The 19,146-nt window shown below is 38.5% G+C and overlaps 3 protein-coding genes across 8 annotated transcripts in view; 1 reads left to right on the top strand and 2 right to left on the bottom strand.

Moving 5' to 3' along the window:
• LOC129809790 (transcription initiation factor TFIID subunit 8) overlaps positions 1 to 1,944 on the bottom strand; it is a 139,107-nt gene extending 137,163 nt beyond the window's left edge. For 4 of the 5 annotated variants that reach the window (XR_008752674.1, XR_008752675.1, XM_055859881.1 and 1 more), the window contains exons 1-3: positions 1,724 to 1,925; positions 1,224 to 1,658; positions 796 to 1,159 (exon numbers count right to left, since the gene is read on the bottom strand). Coding sequence is in view for 3 of the 5 variants with exons in the window: in XM_055859881.1 (XP_055715856.1) it covers positions 837 to 1,159; positions 1,224 to 1,658; positions 1,724 to 1,862 (897 nt within the window). In the remaining 2 variants the exon portion in view is untranslated. Of the gene's footprint in view, positions 1 to 784; positions 1,160 to 1,223; positions 1,659 to 1,723 lie in introns of those variants that run through there. The other variant, XM_055859882.1, reaches the window with a different exon arrangement.
• A 75-nt stretch (positions 1,945 to 2,019) lies between these two features.
• LOC129809777 (zinc finger protein 436-like) lies at positions 2,020 to 7,317 on the bottom strand. Its single transcript, XM_055859866.1, has 2 exons — positions 5,815 to 7,317; positions 2,020 to 2,720 (listed from the first exon to the last, which is right to left on the bottom strand). Exons 1-2 carry the CDS (start codon positions 7,200 to 7,202, stop codon positions 2,126 to 2,128), a joined length of 1,983 nt encoding a protein of 660 aa, XP_055715841.1. The 5' UTR covers positions 7,203 to 7,317; the 3' UTR covers positions 2,020 to 2,125.
• A 3,104-nt stretch (positions 7,318 to 10,421) lies between these two features.
• On the top strand, positions 10,422 to 18,842 carry LOC129809776 (zinc finger protein 236-like). Of its 2 annotated transcripts, none has more exons than XM_055859863.1 (3): positions 10,422 to 12,042; positions 14,869 to 15,445; positions 18,643 to 18,842. In XM_055859863.1, the coding sequence occupies exons 1-2, from the start codon at positions 10,577 to 10,579 to the stop codon at positions 15,410 to 15,412; spliced, it is 2,010 nt and encodes a 669-aa protein (XP_055715838.1). In that variant the 5' UTR covers positions 10,422 to 10,576; the 3' UTR covers positions 15,413 to 15,445; positions 18,643 to 18,842. The 2 variants fall into 2 exon arrangements, with proteins under 2 accessions (XP_055715838.1, XP_055715839.1); XM_055859864.1 differs by having other exon boundaries at positions 10,431 to 12,042; positions 18,660 to 18,842.
• The last annotated feature ends 304 nt before the right edge of the window (positions 18,843 to 19,146 follow it).

Below are 19,146 nucleotides of genomic sequence, written 5' to 3'. Positions count from 1 at the left end.
AAAAAAATAATTTTTTAGGCCTATATTGTATGCAAATCTTTAAACGCGAATATCTCCTAAACTAGAAGAGATAGACCCCCAAAAGTTGGCATCAAAAAAAAATTTTTTTTAGGCATATTTTGTATGCAAATCTTTAAACGCGAATATGTCCTAAACTAGAAAAGATAGACCCCCAAAGTTGGCATCAAAAAAAAATTTTTTAGTCACATTTTGTATGCAAATCATTAAACGCGAATATCTCCTAAACTAGAAGAGATAGACCCCCCAAAGTTGGCATCAATAAAAATTTTTTTAGGCATATTTTGTATGCAAATCTTTAAACGCGAATATCTCCTAAACTAGAAGAGATAGACCCCCCAAAGTTGGCACCAAAAAAATAAATTTTTAGGCATATTTTGTATGCAAATCTTTAAACGCGAATATCTCCTAAACTAGAAGAGATAGACCCCCCAAAGTTGGCACCAAAAAAATTTTTTTAGGCATATTTTGTATGCAAATCTTTAAACGCGAATATCTCCTAAACTAGAAGAGATAGACCCCCCAAAGTTGGCATCAAAAAAAAAAATCGGCGCTGATTTTTCAATTTTCTTTTAATGGCAATTCACTCCTAAGCATTTTTCCCCTTGAATTTTCTACTCTTACCTCACACTTCAGATTCAGGAAGATCAGAATGTGACTTGGTCAAATGAAATTGCTTTTAAAAGCCATTTCGATTGAACCACCCTGTAATATTCCTCCCAAGAAAATGCTACTTTTCCCCAAAAGAAAATGGAAATAAAAGATGTTTTTACTCACTTTCCGGCGAATTTTATTCAAACTCCAGGCATGAAGGACCATCATTGACCAAAATCTCTGCCCGGATCCGAGAGCTTGATCCTCTTGGGCACGATAGCTGCCCTCAAATAGGGATTGTCGATATTTGGATTATTTGCTTGATTGGGAGTTGGTTCAACATCAGTCTCTTCTCCTTTGACTTCCTTTGGTTCCTTCCCTTCGCCCTCCTCATCGTCATCATCATCCTCATCCTTGGTTGGTGCAGGAACATCTTCTGTTCTATTGGCCACTTGATAGTGATACTCCAGCTCCTCGAAATCAAACACCTGGTCAGTTGGATTGAGTGCAGCCAAGTAGGATGGATGGGAGGGTTTGCAGGCAATCACTAGAAGAGAAAAACCAAGAGAAATTAGCTTCCCGGAAGGAGTTTCAGAGAAGAACTTCCTTACATGGGAACATATTGTCCTCCACGTTGAAGAGGCTATGAGTCTCACTGGTTTTGGCCAGGAACTTGGTCAGAGCTTTTTCTATGTCTTTCTTTTGCGTTGCAGCCTTCTCCCGGATCGCCTCGTATTCCGTCACGGGCTGTTTGTGCGTTGGAGTTCGGATGTAGGCATGAGGATCCGGAAGGGGAGGCAAATGGTTGGGAATGTGCGATGGATGGGCATTCTTTGTGCCAGCTTGCAGAAGATTCAACTGTTTCTGGGCTGATACTTGCTGTGGAGTGGGAATTATGTGCCTTCCATCCCTTTTGGCGAATGTTTCCAATCCCTGAATTGAGATTCCCATGTTTATCAAAGCAATAACCACGTCCCCAATCACGGGAATTGTGCGTCCGGATAATTCGCAGTAGTTCCTGGATGACTGGCCGATCTCTGTGAGTACTGAATGAAGACAGAAAGGGTGTAAATCAAAGGAAAATCCCAGAAAACTCCTGGAATGTACTCACAGCTCTGTGACATTTCTGAAAGCGTCTCCAAACACTCTTTATCCGCCGAGTCAAAGCCCGCTTCGGCCAGGACGCTCGAGATAGCCATATTGAGGATCTTCCTGCGTGGATCCGGAACTGTACTTTCTGGTTTTTCCATGATTATTTGGAGTAAATTTACAGAGAAACTTCACAAACGATAAACAAAACTGATTTTGTTTCTCTGTTGACCACACATTGGCGCTGTCGTCGCCTACTTGGCGGGTTTTGCGGGAAAAATGTCCGGAAATTCACCAAAATCCCAGAAGCCCCAGAAATTTCAGATATGGCAAATTTTTATTCATTTCCTTGTAAAATATCTTTACAATCTATATAAAATTAATTTTAAAAAAATCTTGTGATGGGTGGTTTGTTCAAAATTGCTCAATTCTTCGATACGTTCGATACAGAAGAGGTTATCGGAAGATTCATGAGAACAACTTGCGTTGCGGTTGTATAGAAGCGCTCAGGATGAGCCTCGAGGATCCCATTTGTCTCTTTAACCGTCAATGGAGGTAGAGTATTCTGAATTGTGACTGGCACTAGATGTTCAATGGTATTTATTAAGGTTTTATGATCCCCTCCTTTCGTCATCTGCAACTCAGGCAGTTCCACTCCGGCAGCCTTCTGCTGCGGAGTCACGAGGAAAGTCTGAGCATCATTTATTCGTACCGTTGGTGGGATCTGACCATCAACATCGGGAATGGCATTGACACCTTTAGTTGACTTCTGCACCAGATCATCCGACGGAATCTCTCCCTGGGCAAAATGCTCCCGGATATGCAATCTCAGCTCGCTGTAGAGCCTGAAGGCAGATGGACACTGGTTGCACTGGTAAGTCTTGTCTCCCACGTGAGATCTCATATGCTTCACCAGATCATTGCTCTGGGCAAAAGATCTCTCGCACCACGAACAGCGATAGGGCTTTTCTCCAGTATGAGTCCTCATATGCCTCTTGACATGGTCAGAAGAATTGAATCTGGAACCAAGGAAGATAAGAAACCCAAAGAATAAATTTTAAAAAAAAATTAAAAGTTATAAAAGTGTTGAATCCTTTGAATATAAGTTTTCGCAAAGTTAAAGCCTATTGCATGATTAAAAATTCGCAGAGTGCTCGTATCTCTGGTCAACGGACGGGACGGACGATACTTAGAATATTTGCAGCGAGATGGCATTCAGAACGCAGATGAAGACGGACGACAACGAAGGACAGACACACTTAGATTGGACGCTCAAGACAGTGCACGTTAATATAAAGAACGTAGTCATTTTGAGTGATTAGTTAAAAAAAAAAGGGTGGCAAAGCGTCCCAGGCTTTGCGAAATGCTCGTACTCGTGATTTAGATGCTATACCGCAAAAACATTTTCACATCATTTACCGTTTACCGGTTCTCACCCGATTTGAACTGATTCATAAATATCTCAAAAGATCCTCCAAAATAGTTTTAAAAGTAATAGGATTGATTTTCAGATAAAATTTTTTTATTGGTTATGAACCGATTGATTACCGATTCAAAACCAATTGGAACCGGTTCAGTTTTATAGAAAATTCCAAGACCTTTCCAACGACCCCAAACATGACCCTATTTGCTTGATAAATGCGCTCTCTAGTGTCTTTTTAACCTTTAATCTTATTAGGAATGATTTATGAAAATAAATTATTCTGTGATGTTTTTGTTTAATAAATGAAGTATAATAGCATAGAATTCTCTAATTATGTTATCTTGTGTTATATTTTCGAGACGTTAAACAAATTCAAAAAATCATCCAGACAACGAAGCGGAATCTGTCATTTAGTTTCCCTATCATCCAAATAACAAAGCGAGTACTGTATTTACTCTGAATCCTCTGAATAAATAGTAGTTTTCTCAATAGCCTCCAAGGGAGACTAGAACATCCCACTGTCTAGTTCTGACCGTTGCTAATTCATCCCTGGTCTACCCTATGAAGGTAATCATTTTAGGCACATTCTTCACCTTTTTACGATTGAGCTGTGCGTGATTTTAGGAGCATTCTGAACTGTTTTATGATTGAGCTGTGCGTGTTTTTAAAGTCATTCTTAGCCGTTTGATAATAGAACTTTGCATGATTTTAGGCGCATTTTTAACCGTTTTAGTTAGCTGTGCGTGATTTTAAGTGTATTCCTAAACGTTTTACGATTGAGCTGTGGGTGATTTTATGCGCAATCTTAACGGTTTTACGATTGAGTTGTGCGTGTTTTAATCGCATTTTGATTTTTTTTATTATTTGAACTGTGCGTGTTTTCAGCACATTCTTAACCTTTTTATATTTCAGTTGTGTCCGCCTTTACAAATTTTACCTTAAACTGAGTTTTTCGATGATATCTATTCATAACAGACTCAACACAAGTTTGAAACGGATTTACTTTATTTGGAATTTTGAAACTGTTCGAGATTTCAAGTAAATCCTATTTTGATAAAAAAATGACTGAAAATTGTATATTTTAAAGAGTCTTTGCTTTTGCCCTTGAAAAACTGTTAGAAGGAATAACTCAAAATCATTGGCCCGAGAGATTAAGTAGAAACTAGAACTAAAAAGATTTTTAGAATCACAGAAACAAAAAGAGCTCCGAATATTCACAGAAAGGATTCTATTAAAATAGGAACGTATCAGATTTATAGAACCATGGTATCGCAGAAAGTGAATTTGTAAAAAAAAATATCTAAATACCAGAAACCCCGGAAACAAATTTAAAAATCGTTAAAAGATAACTAAAACTGCGCTGAAGCAACCAAAAATTTCAGATATATAACTAGAACAAATACCCCCTAAAGCAGACATTAAAATTTTTTAATGGCAGAATGTGACGTTCTGTGTGACTGTAGGGTAGTCATGACTACTCTCCATTTGTGTGTTTGTTCGTCCTTTCGGGCAAAGAAAAATTTTCTGTGTTTTGGGAAGTTTTTGGTTTCGTCATTTGGGGCAAAGGGAAATTATCTTTTGGGTAGTTTTTAGTTTCGTCCTTTGGGGCAAAGGGAAATTTTCTGTGTTTTGGGAAGTTTTTAGTTTCGTCCTTTGAGGCAAAGGGAAATTTTCTGTGTTTTGGGAAGTTTGTAATTTCGTCCATTTGGGGCAAAGGGAAATTTACTGTATTTTGGGATGTTTTTAATTTCGTCCATTTGGGAAAAGGGAAATTTACTGTGTTTTGGGAAGTTTTTAGTTTCGTCCTTTCGGGCATAGGGAAATTTTCTGTGTTTTGGGTAGTTTTAGTTTCATCATTTGGGGCAAAGGGAAGTTTTCTGTGTTTTGGGAAGTTTTTAGCTTCGTTCTTTGGGGCATAGGGAAATTTTCTGTGTTTTGGGAAGTTTTTGGTTTCGTCATTTGGGGCAAAGGGAAATTATCTTTTGGGTAGTTTTTAGTTTCGTCCTTTGGGGCAAAGGGAAATTTTCTGTGTTTTGGGAAGTTTTTAGTTTCGTTCTTTCGGGCAAAGGGGAATTTTCTGTGTTTCGGGAAGTTTTTAGTTTCATCCTTTCGGGCAAAGGGAAATTTTCTGTGTTTTGGGAAATTTTTAGTTTAGTTCTTAGGGGAAAAGGGAAATTTTCTGTGTTTTGGGAAGTTTTTAGTTTCGTCCTTTGGGGCAAAGGGAAATTTTCTGTGTTTTGGGAAGTTGTATCGCCCGTGCAAAGTGTGACAGACAAAATTTCTGATAATTGTGAAAAATGTATGAAAGATAAGATTTCCAAAGACAAAGTTTTTATAAAATTAACGAAGTCAAAGATTCCAAAGACAAACTGGGAAAAACAAAAGTGCAAAAAACAAAATGGAAAAAGTAAAGATACACGATCCCGATATCTTTTACCGTTTGGCCTTTAGGATGTTAACAGGCGGTTAAACGCAAAAAAACAGACCAATTTTGAGGCATATATTTTTTAGAACCTCAAAATTTCAAAATTAAACTAAAGTTTAAAAAAATGTGGGGACAAAGACCGTAGGGACTCAAAATGTGTATAACAATTCAAAATCGATCGATTACATATTGCTCTCCCAAAGACTTCGAGCAACAAAAGGAGGTGAAATTGTAAGGTTTCCAAGATAATGGACCATTTTCTTACCTCATTTCGCAAACTTCGCAGCTGTAGGGGCGCTCTCCGGTGTGGATCCTCTTATGCTTGACGAGGGAATAGGGCTTGGTGAAGGAACGTCCACAGTTGTCGCAGACATAGGGTTTGAGTCCCGAATGCGTGGTCAGATGCGACTTCAAGCCTCCCTTGCAACTGAATCTGCTAGGACACATGCTGCAGGCAAAGGGTTTGATGCCCGAATGTCGGATGAGATGCTGCCTCAAGTTACTTCCATTGTTGAAGGACTTGCCGCATTCTGAGCAGAGATATGGAGATTCTCCGCTGTGGATGCGCATATGATCCTTGAGAGTGCACGATTGCTGGAATCTCTTGCTGCAGACAGGACAGATATGTGGCTTGAGGCCTTTGTGCTTGTTGATATGATCAATGAGGAGACCTCCCAGGGCGAATTTCTTCAAGCAGATATTGCACTGATGGGATTTACTTTCCTCATGGCATTTGGCATGGCGAGTGAGGAAGTTCATTTTGGCAAATTTTTTGGGGCAGTACTCACACTTGAACTCAATCTCCTGCATCTTCTCCTTGTGCGTCTTCATGTGCGATGCCAGGGATTCCTGCTTCTGGAAAACCCTTTCGCATTGGATGCATTGAAAATTCTTGGGTTTTTCCTTGACAATTGTTGTGGTTTCGCTGATGAGATTTGAGTGGACTATCTGATGTCTCAGGAGATTGCTTTCGGAGGCAAATCTGGCGCTGCATTGGGAGCACTCAAAGGGCTTGCCATCGGCATTGTGGATATTCACGTGACGGAGCAGTCGATAGGCTTTGTCAAAGACTTTCCCACATACCTGGCAAATGTGTTCCCTCTTGGCGTTCTTCCTCTTTCTCTTTTCACCCTTGATGGGAACAAGATCTGGCGGGGAATCATTTGCTTTCTCCTCCTCATCCTCCACGGCATCTTGAAGATCTTGAGGCTCTTCTGAAACTTCGTATTTGACCTCCTCCTTGACTTCCTCATATTCCTCAGTTTTCTCCACTTCTACCACTTCCTCAGGCTCTTCAGCATCCACTTCCCCCTCCTTCAAATCCTCCTCTGTCTCCTGAACTTCCTCCTGAGGAGCCTCAGACACTTCCTTCTTGTACATAAACATTCTCATATCCTCATCTGACTTTACGCACAAAAGACGGAATTCAAAAGCCGCCAGGAGATTTAATCGACAATTCCCACATATCGTGCCTGGCATTCTGTCCTGAGCATCAATTTTCACCCCACAGAGCAGGAAAATCATATCAGCTAGGGTCATTGTTCCAATTGTTCTGACTTCCAGCACTTCGAAGATCGTCGAGAGTGAGGGATTTTTCACTAAGCACACGCGACACGACCCGAAAAAAGGTTCCTCAATTGCACACGGCTCCATTGGCAGGAATTTTTCACTGGAAAAACCACTTTTCACTAGAATTTAGGAAGAATTTGTATGGAAAGTAGAAAATACAGAAATTTGTAAACACTGTGACATTTTAAGATTGCTTAGATGGCGCTGCAGTTGAAAACACTCCGTGCTAATTTATTACGTGTCGTGCGTAGAGTGTAGAAAATATGTAATAAATTCTAAACTTTTCTACGGAGTCACTAGAGTAGAAAATTTAAAAATAAAATTATGGGAAGGTAGGGCTACTTTGAGCTGTGGGACTAGACTGTTATACGACTTTTTTTGCCTATTTCTAAATTAACAGAGCGATGCAACTTTATTTTCGTATCTTATAAGATAAGGTGTCAAATTTTGAATTATAAGATTTTGGTACAGTAGAGTCTCGCTATAGTCCATATTTGGTTCCAGATTTGACACTTGCGTCGCACTATAGTCCATATCATTTTTTTAAATTATCAACGACTTTTAGTATCGAAATTGCTCGACGGCTTCCACTTTCTTTGCGATTGTCGTACTTGTCCTCGCTCTCTTCATTATGGATCACAATTATCACAACTATTCAATAAAGTTTGCCAAATAATTATGCCAACATTTCATATCACGTACTAAAAAATATAACCTAACTTAAAATCAGTGTTTTGAAATCAACGGTCGATAAATTGTGGACTATAGAGCGATGGCTTATAGCGAGACTCTACTGTATGCAAGATTAATATCTATGTGGTGAGTTTATTTGAACGAGACTACCATACTAGCTATGAGTGTTATTTAGTTTTCGCGCTAATTTTGCTCTTTGGAAAGCAGAAGGCGGGAAGGAAAAACAGTAGAAAAGTGGAAAATATTAAGTGAAAAAGTTCATTCTGAGGAAACGGTGACCAAAAGAAAATGTTTAAGATTCGTTTACTGGTGAGTAGTACTTCTTTGAGATCTATAAATCACAATGAAAAGTTAAGTTTAGGTTTTCCTAATGTTCATTTCTTTACAGAACGAGAGATCTTCAGAGATCAGTTGGAAGTTAATATTACCAGGAAGCATTTGTTGTCTTTGTAGAGAATGACTTCCAAGTAAAGCTTGCACTCCCTTCATCCGAAATTCTGTCATAAACACGAGTATGCTGAACAAAACAGGAAAATCTAAGGTCACCGGAATGATTGGATAAGAACTTTGTATATAGATAAATAATCTGTTAGGGATTGGACAAAAATTTCTTTGGAAGTCAGAAGATTGTATCAGGAATAGGATATAATTATGCAGTGCTGAAATGTATAGTCTTTTTCGTCCCCAACGATGTCTTTGGATTATTCTGTATTTGAAAATGCGATCAGACGATGCAGAAATATACTCACAACTGGCACCGATAGCAGAATTACCAAGCTGAGGAAGAAAAAGCCTGAGATTGCGTTGAGAAAAATAATTAAAATAGTATTTTCAAAAAAATATATGTTTCATTTTTCAAGAAAAAATATTGTATCCTGACGAATTAAAGATTTCTCAACTTCAAATTAGTAAAATGAGTATTAAGAAAACCATTCCTTAAATTTTTCTCTCGAAAAACACCCATAAACAGACAATCTCGTACTTTCCGGTACCTCTGAAAGTGTCCAATAGTTATGAGACGTTTTGAGATTGGAATTCATATTTTATAAAAATCACCACTCAGGGTTGCATCGCAAATCTCGTTCATATATAAAAAATCTCGTTCTGAACAGAGCCTGTCAATAAAATTACGAGATTTGACATCTCGTTCATAAAGTTGCATCGCAAATCTCTTAAGTTAATAGACTAATAGACGATATCTGTAAAGTTGCATGGCGCTGTAAGTTGGTCCTTACCATTGTCTTTGGAGCTAAATAGTTCTGTAAAGACTCAGTTTTCTTTATTGTATCATATTTATTCTTTCTTTATTGAAATCATATGGATATGTGCGTGCTCACTCACTCTTTAGCTTTAGAGAGAGAGAGAGAGCATTATCATTACAATTCACCTCGCAATCTCGTCTCTTGCCGTAACTTTCTTCGTTCCTCAAACAGTCAGTGAGGAATGAATTTTTCTGTTTTCTGGATTTTGGACGATTTGGCCCGCGTTGCTCTAGTGCCTAAGCACTCTTTGGACTCTGCGGTACACTTGCAATATGTATCGATTCTATGCCTTATTTTATTCAAAAAAATCTAAATTTCGACTGTTACCGTCCTGGAGTTTAAATGGTAAAAGATATCACGTTCCGGTCTTCGGTTACCCCCAATAAAAAAACGATATCTCCAAACGTTTTTATTCTTTTCCCCCCACCCTCCTCCATCTCCCCCAAAACCATGTTTTTTTTAATTTTTTTTTTTTTCAAAAACAGCTCCTACGATTTCTTTTATTTTTGGATATGTTTTGGAGGTGGTTCGGATGAACATATTGTCCAAACATACCAAAGTCTTAAAAAAAAATCGCCATCTTGAATTTTTGAAGGAAAAAGTTTTTACCACGTTAGGGGGTCTATTTTTCAACCGATTTGGATAAATTTGGATGCTTTGGAAAGGTCTTGAAATCCCCAATCCAATTACATCGGTCGCTATCGGTAATGAATCGGTTAAGTACCCGTAAATGACCAATCTTTTTCAAATATTCTTCTTTTCTGTCCGTAAACTTATTGCCAATGAAGAAATGATCATTTTAGAATGTTCTGGCATGAGACGCACAAACAAAAAATGTAAACACGAGAAAGATAAGTCATTCTCGGATATTTAACCGATTCATTACTGATTTCAAGACCAGTTAAACTCAGACATTCAAAAATTCAAGATGGCGTTTTTTACTGCTCCAACTGAAAGAGAGAACAGTTATATAATCGTCTTTTTTTCAACTTGTCACTGTTCTGGACCTGAACCGGTAATGCCCAACGCACAATAACTTTTGTTTAGTAAACATGTTTTTGATATTTCAATGAGAGTGAGTGAGATCTAGATCTAGTCATCTCGCTCATTCTCATGGGAAATTTTGAAAACATGTTTACAAACAAAAGTTATTGTGCGTTGGGCATAAGAGATATCTACTTCCAGTCTTCGATGACCCCCAATAAAAAAACAATATCTCTAGACTACTGTATTAAAAATATCAAATCTAAAATTAATTATCCATAATTTTTTACACCACGTAATTTATTTGAATTTTTTACACAATTGGTTTTTGCCACCAGAGGCGCCACAATCGTCAAAACAAAGCAAGCAAAGCAGTATTTTGACAGCTACCTGTTGCTGCAGACGCCACAAACCCCAAAATCTCCCCAAATTTTGGTGTTTTAACCAATTTTTCGTTTGTTAATCTTGTGCATTTAAGTGCTTTCGCGTGTGTGATGATCTGGCGAGTGAAACTAAAGCATGGAAGCGAGTGCAATGACGCGAAAACATGAGAAAAGGGAGACTGGAAGAATTGTAAACAATTGTCTTTTGGAGCTTCCGGACGAATCTGGGGACATCAGCCTGAGTGAGATTACCATTGAGATTGATGATGAAGTGCAAACTCTGTATGTTGGACCAGTGGAAATCTTCCCCCAGGATCAAGAGCGCACAGGAAAGTTGACAGGTGAGTTGTCCGGTTCCGGAACAAAAAGTCCGTGCCCGAGTGAGAAGCAGGAATCAGACTCTACAAACGCCAGTGATAGTGGTATTGAGAACTGTGTGGATGAAGTGACTGAAGTGAAAGAGACTCTTGAGGACAATTGTGGGAAGAGTGAAGTGAAAAAGAGGCAGAAGAGGAAGAAAAATAGGGATAAAGTGATTCCCGGACGGTCCATTGTGACCCTTTACGCTTGTGAACAGTGTAGCACGGCATTTTCGCGAGAGTCCAGTCTTAATTCGCACCGGCAGCTCTTTCATGGGCCCAGTGCTCTGACCAGAAGGCGATCAAGGAAGGCTGTCGAAGCAGCAGAAGAAACTGAGGTTGTGAAGAAGCTCGAGTGTCCAGAGTGTGATATGACCTTCAAGATGGATGTCTGGTTCAAGAGACACCTGGCTAGAGCCCATCAGATTGACGAAGAGCATCCGCAGGGGGCTAGAAAAGTCCCAGATGGAGATGGAAGAAGAAAGCCGGAAGATTACGAAGTATCTTCAACCAGAATGCTTACGATGAAAATTAAAAAGCGTGGAGATAAGGAAAAAAGTTCTCCGGAGGCCAAATGCACAAATCCATCTCCCGGGAAGGATATTCTTGAGCTTCCACTGGAAGAAAACACTTCTTCAAGCTCAAAGGAAGCCTCCAACGAGGAAGATGATCAAAGGGAGGAGGATATTGATTTGAAGCTGGAATTCGATGAGACTGACATGTCAAGATTTGTGGCAGCAGCTGATGACGATGAAGATGATACACCATATCTTGTAGATGTAATCGATGATGATGAAGAGGAGCCTCAAGAGTCCCCTCAAAAAGACACAGAAAATCCCCCAGAGGGAAGTCCTCAGGGTCGCCCCAAGAGAAATCTCAAGCAACTTCTGGAGCTGAAAACTGTCACGGACATCTCGGAGAGGACAAGAGCAGCCAAGAAGGCAAAAACTGTCACAGAGATCTCAATCATTGATCAATTGTCCGGGAATTCCACAATCGTGACTCTGCCACTGATGGAGGCGAATGTAGAGAAGTTTCTCAGCATGCCTAAGGCTGATTCGAGTTCCGGGAAGGAATCTGATGATGGCAAAAAGTATCACTGCAAAATCTGCGGTGCTGGCTTCTCCAGGAGATATTCCTTGGGGCCTCACATGATGAGAGTGCACACGAAGGAAAAATCCAAATCTTGCGCAATTTGTGGGAGATCTTTTACAGCCACGGGAGATCTCACAAGACACATTCGGTAAGTTTCTATTTATCTTTGGATTTGTTAGCACTTTGATAGGCTGCGCTGGATCGATCCGGATCGTTTGATTTCCCAAGAATAATGTGTTTGAGTTTATAATCTGCAAAGTTTGAAGTATTTTAGCCCCTTGGAATCTTCATGGAATTTTGTGACTTAACTAAGTTGAAACTCTCCCTACTGACCTACTGTAAATTTTGAGAATACTGACTGGAAATATTAAATTAATATGATAGATTTTGAACTTGTCCATTGCTTTGTCGAAAGTTCACTTTTACATTTTGGGGACATCTAGTGGCATCACACGGAACATAATGGCATTCCAGGGAACCTACTGGGTTCGCAGAGAACCCATGGGGAGCCCAGGGAATCCACTGAAATCTCAGGGAACCTCTCGGATATTCCAGGGAGTCCATGGACATTCCTGGGAAACTCACGGATATCACTGGGAATCCACAAACATTCCTAGAAACCCATGGACATCCCAGGGATCCTAGGAATGGTTTGTGTCTTGGCTAAAGAAATTCAAAATTTTTCAGTTGAGACTGTGACAAAGCGACAATATCCAAGACAACAACCTTTTTTCGGGTGAGTCGCTGTGATCAGCGACAGAAATTTTTCGGGTGTCTCTGAGATTAACCCATTCCTTACCATGGTATTATAAAATGCATTGGAATATTTTTTTCATTGGAAATGAATATTTTCGGGTGATTCGCTGAGATCAGCGCCCGAAACTTTTCGGGGGGCGCTGAGATTAACGGAAAAGTGAATTTTGCAGAAGATCGCATTAGAATATTTTTTTTCAGTTGAAATAATTTTTTTCGGGCGCGTCGCTGTGATCAACGACAAATAGCCAAGACAGCAACCTTTTTTCGGGTGAGTCGCTGTGATCAACGCCCGAAATTTTTCGGGTGTCGCTGTGATCACAGATAAAGTGATTGCTAAACAAATAAAATGAAGAGATTGAATCAAAAGAAAATTAAGAAAGAAATAATAAAAAGGTTTTTTAGCGATTTTGTTTCTTTTGGAAGAAAAAATAACGGAAAGGCCTATTCATTAGCCAAGATACCCATTATTTCTCGGGTCATGCACCTTTTTCTTTTGGGCTAGCTAAAAATACAAACCATTTGTCGCGTTACGTAGCTTTATATAGTTGTCGCGTTATATCCTTTCGGGTGAGCCAAGACACAAACTCTTTTTCGGGGAAACTTTGGCTAACTTCAACTATTTTGGTTCACTTCAGAGCAGTCCAAAATTTCCCGTAAACTTCCGCGGAAATTCCATTGGAAATTTTGCGTCAAATTCCGGAATTTGGATGCTAAATTTCCGCAGTCTTCCATGGAATTTTTCCAAGGAGTGGCCATGGAAAATGGCCATTCCATGGAAAATTTGAACAACATTCATGCAACAAACATGGAAAGTTAATATGGAAAATTAAACGTGAAACGTCCGCGAATTCCACTGGAATTTTCCATGGAATATTCCAAAGGTTTTCCTGTGGATTTTACCGCAACACGCCCCCTTTTTTGTAGGAAAATTCCTGCTTATTTCCTGGGGAAAATCTAAGGAATAATTCTACGGAAAATTCCACTACCTTTCCACACAGTTTTTTAAGAAAATTCCACGCGTTTGTTTTTTCGTTTTACCGCCAGAAAATGTTTGTGGCGCTACAAAATAGATGAATTATTTTGCTCGCAAATTTTATGCAAAGATCTTAGTGATTTCTGTGTTACCTTACCTATAATATTATTAATTATGCGACGCTGAGTTTTGTGTAGATAATAGTGAAATGATAACATTAAACAGACTGCGGACCTAAAATATATGTGTTTTTATTTCATGGATGGTATTTTTTTTAGGAAAATATTTTTTTGTACGATAGCTTTTTCTTATCTAAAGTGTAAATTCGTTTTCGCTGATTCAAAAAATATTAAAATCCTCGTGAAATTTACTTATTATTTTTTAAATAAGGAAATGAAAATACACTCAGCTCTTCGTTATCCGGCACTTCGTTATCTGGGAGACAGCTGCCAAACACTGGCGGTTGATGTATTCAAAATTATTTTTACTAAACATGAAGTTTGTCCAGTGTGAATTAAAGTATTATTATCGTTGTATCGAAGTTTTTAATACATAATTGTGATAAAAAATGAAACATAAGCACACCACGAAGAAAATTCTCTTTTTCTTTGTCAGACAGAAAATAAATTCACACGACACAAAATAGAAAAACCGTTGATCATTCAAAAAACCCAAATGTCATTTTGTCCCCCAGTCAGCCGGATAACGAAGAGTCTACTGTATGAGATGCATGTGACAGCTTCATTTATTCTCCATTTGGGAATTTCCTTGGAAATGGAGAATTTCTGTGAAATTTACCAAGGAAAAATACTGGAAAATTCCGAGGAATTTTTCCTTGTGATTCCTTGTTCCGCTTTTTTTTGCTATGGAGTTTGATTTTATTTGCCTTTTCGAAGTTTGAACAATTGAACAATTTTTTGAAGGTTATGTTCAACATAACGATATTGCTTACTGATCTGTTTGAGAGTTTGAGTCCATTTGAAGCATCCGTTTGCCGATTTAAATAATTCAATTGACTAACTTAATTACGAAAATTTTCGTCGATTTGGGTAGGAGAACAGGCTATCAAGAAAGTAAAGAACTCTATGAATCTTAACTGCCAAATCAAATTTGTATTCATTCCCAATTAAGGACCTTACTCACCGGATGTTAATATGGATTTCTAGCTAAAGAAGATCAGATAAATTCCAATGAATAGTTTAGTATTATCGGAGATTCCCTCCTAAGCCCCTTATAATTTTCCAGGACACACACCGGAGTGAAACCTTTCAAATGCAGTCATCCGGGTTGCACCTTCAGTTTTGTTTCTTCCGGAGATCTCCACAAACACAGTCGACGTCATAGGCAGGATGTGGAGCCTATTCCGAAGCCACATGTCTGTAACGTCTGTCCAAGGGCCTTTGATCGGTCGTATGACCTCAAAAGGCACATGGCACGCCATCGATTGGCCGATCCTGCTTTCAAGGGCTTCGAGTGCGAGATCTGCAATCGGAAGTTCAGCCGGAAGGATGAGTTTAAGTCACACAGCTACAGGCACCTCGGTTTGAAGCGTCACAAGTGCCCCGTGTGCGGAAAACCCTTCTCAGATGCCAGCAATTGTGCTAAGCATGTTAAAGTTCATGGGCCATTGACTTTCGGGAATCCTGGGAATCCCCTCAACTGTCCCCTCTGCAATTCAGGCTTCAAGAACAAGACAGCCGTTTCGAGACACTTGGCCACCTGTTCGATGCGCCTGGGTGTTGTCCAGAGCGTTCCCCAGCCGGAACCCACTCAAATGTCCGTGGTTTGAGCCTTTGCTGAACTTTGGTGTGATTTTCTTTGGGTGAGTTTGAGTTTGATTCCAAAAAAAAAATTCCTCCAGTTAGCAAAAACAAAAGACTCCTCCAGAGCAATAACATGTCCATTCCACTTGAAATGTGCCTCCCTCCTTTTGTTTCTTGAATTTTTTGCGTGGTTTCCTTCCTGACTTAAAGAGCATTTTATCATCGCAGAAGAGACCACTTAATAAATTTTGTGGAAAATGAGCCAGAAAAGACTTAAGATTAGAATGATACAGTGCCCGCTTCGTAATCCGGATGATTGGGAGACAATATGACAGATGTCCGCTTCGTAATCCGGATAGATTTTTTAAATTTGTTCAACGGTCTCGAAAATATAATACAAGTTTTTTTTTTGTAGAATTAGTATAAAAGTTATAAAGAAGATTAAAAAGACAATTAGAGAATTCTATGCTATTATACTTCATTTATTAAGCAAAAACATCACAGGATAATTCATTTTCATGGTAGAACAGACATGCATACATAACCTCAAAATTATTTTATATGTAACCGTCGAGAACTCGTCCGGATTACGGCGATCCGGATTAGAAAGCGGGCACTGTACTTTTAGGATTTGCAAATTTGCACCCATAGCTTAGTAAAACTATTTTTTTCTTTCATCTGGGTGTCGATTTAATTTTAAGGAATATTTTTTTTTCAATTATACTCACAATGAGCAATATTTTACTTTAGATGTTTCTTTCAATCCCTCCTAAGCATTTCATCCCTGATAGTTTTTAATGATTTATATTTAGGGCTGAAACACATTGATCGTCAAATAATTTGCTGTCATTTTTTTACGGTTTAAAAAAAATGATAAAAAAACTCAAGTGACATAAAAAAAATTAAAATTTACTCAAGACACACACCATTTTAGAAATTCTTCTGCAACACAGTGAGTTATTGGTACCTCATTGTAGACACACGAATAATTTCAAAGTACATTCAAGAAACGGGAAAGTGTCTAAAAATGCAGAAACACACCCAAGAAACACGGAAATGTGTCTAGGATGTATAAACACGGACAAGCTCCCAAGAAATACGGTTTGTGACTTGAATATCACAATTTCGAAAGATTTTATTTACTATTTCGATTATAAAATTAGTGTCAAGGAGTTCAAGAACATTTCAAGATTTTAGTAGAGGTAAGTTAAACAATTTGAAAGTATTATCTGAGATTCTTAACAACGTTTTGACACTTATAGATCACGAATATCATGTGTGCTAAAAATAGTTTTTTGTGGACGTCCCGTCTGTTCCATCCCGAGTACAAATGCTTCTGGAGAGAGAACGGAAAAAGATATCGAGAAGTGGTTTTAGGCAAAGTTAAATGTCGATAGATGGCTAGAAGATGGTGATGTCAGATCAACTCCCCGCCCCTTTCCGCCATTTTGGAACACTCCCAAAAATTATTTTCTCAATAACTCAGCCCCTATGGCATCGATCGATCTCAAATTTTAGTATGTTATAGCTGAGCCTAAGAGCTTTCGATCAGTAGCAAACTAAAGGTATCTCGACCCCGCTGATCCGAGCTTGAAGGGGTTAAAATTTCATTTTTCGAATGGAAATATCTCCGGTTCTAATTATCGAAATTCAAAAAAATTTAGTGTTTTGGAAAGCTCTCGTGGCGTACTACAACCCTCATTACATCCTAATTTCATCTTATTTAATCGAAGGTTCGATTAATCGAAAAATCGATTTTCGATAATTTAATTTCGAATATTTCGAAAACTAGACGATGTTTTTTCTTTAAATTTTTGTATGTTGTAGCTGAGGTCGAGACCTTTCCAACGGTGGGTCGCACTCCTCCCTCGATGTTCCCTGACCCGAGCTATAACCAAAAATGTCTTGACTGGACCATGTTTTCGGTGTTTATGACGCGATTTTCATGAAATTTTAGTATACATTGTGTCTGAGATCAAGATCTTTCTAATGATGGGACCCATCCGTCTACACCAACCCACTGTATCCGGACCCTTACTTACTAACTTTTTTTTCTTCCGTTGGCCTTCTGCACACAGGATATTTAAAATGGAAAATGACCAGTGATAAGACCAGTAGGGGAATTCTATAATTTTCGTGGCAGTGCCATGCATGAGTTCGAAAGTTGACAATTCCAATTGAGCTTTTTTGTCATATCATGTGAGTTCGAAAATGCAGTTCATTGATTTTTTTTAATGAAATATCTTTACTTGATGATTTTATGAAAATACAGTACGTTTTTGTTGATTTGTTTAACAAAATTCATTGTCATTTGAATTGCCAGAAATCTCAAAAATGTGACTTCTGACAATGCCACGTGAGCTGAAATGACAATGTCACGGCTACAGAATCGCATTTTCGAAAAAGCTCTCCTAAGATTCAAAACCAATTTGTCATATGGTATTGCCAGAGCGTTACAGAATTCTCCACCAGATAAGTTTATCGGGGTGCTTGCAACTTCGAATGCGTAAAAATTCGATTTTGAATTGAATTTTGGGGGTAAAGAATCGCGTCGAGCCAATTTAATCCATTTCGGTCGACGAGAACAGTTTGCTCGACGGGATACTTTACGCCGAAAGTTCAACTCAAATTCGAATTTTAACGCATTCCTCGTTGCAAGCGTTGCAAGCACCTGGAGTTGCATGTATTTCTTTTTTAATTAAATCTTGTTGATTTGTTTAATAAGAATTCATTGTCATTTGAATTGCCAGAAAGACCAGAAGTATCAAATGATAATGTGACGGCTTCAGAATCATATTTTCGAAAAAAGCTCTCCTGACAGTTGATTGTTGGCAGATTTGGGCGTCAAAGTCATTGTAAATTTGACTGCAGCGAATTTGAGTTAAATTTGTGTCAAAATCAAGGGTGAAAATGGCCAACAAAATTTTTTGCCCGATTGAGCGAGAGTCTACTGTACTGAGAGTCTACTGTACTATTCCCGATTGAGAGAGAGTCTACTGTATATGGCTTTGCCAAAGTGTTACTGAATTCCCCTACTGGAGGGCTTATTTTTCAACCGATTTGCATAAATTTGGATTTATTTGAAAGGTCTTGAAATTCCAAACCCGACTGTATCGGTGTCAATCGGTAATGAAACGGTAAAGTACCGGTAATTAATTTTGGGGATCGATTAAACAATTTTTGACGGTGAAATTTTGACGGCAAAAATTTGACGATCAATGTGTTTTACCCTTTAATTCTTTTCTCTCATTCTTAGGAATTTCGTTTTTTGAGGAAAATTTGTGGATTTTATTTGACTTCTTCTCAATACGAATATTGTAGTCCAAGTTTAAGAGAGAATTATTTAGTCAGTAGAGTGCATTATTATACACGATTATAAATATTTTTCTATGAAACTATGTATAACAGCAGATGGAAATTGTGAAATTATATTAAAATGAAGAAAAGGGAAGAAAAGGCATTTTTTCTCGAGGATAAATCTCAGTGAACTGTTCAACAAATTTGGAGTGAAAATTTTCTTGGTTCTGTAAAGAAATTCTTTGTGGAAATTTTGATAAAATGTTCTCGCAGAAGAAGGAAGATATTCTGAAAGGGTAAGTTTTAGTTGCTTCGAGAGAGAGAGAATGGGGAATAAGATTAACAGCTTTATGCAATCACAGTTATTTGAACAATGGCTGGTCTTTGTGGCAACTTTTCTTGCTCCTGGTCATTTTGCTAGGATCTTTTGTGGCGGTATCTTGTTTTTACCGGAAATACGGAG

This window comes from Phlebotomus papatasi, chromosome 1, assembly GCF_024763615.1.
Source record: "Phlebotomus papatasi isolate M1 chromosome 1, Ppap_2.1, whole genome shotgun sequence".
Classification (NCBI taxonomy): Eukaryota; Metazoa; Arthropoda; class Insecta; order Diptera; family Psychodidae; genus Phlebotomus; species Phlebotomus papatasi.
The sequence above is the reverse complement of the archived record's forward strand: the minus strand, read 5'-3'. Positions and strand labels throughout refer to the sequence as shown.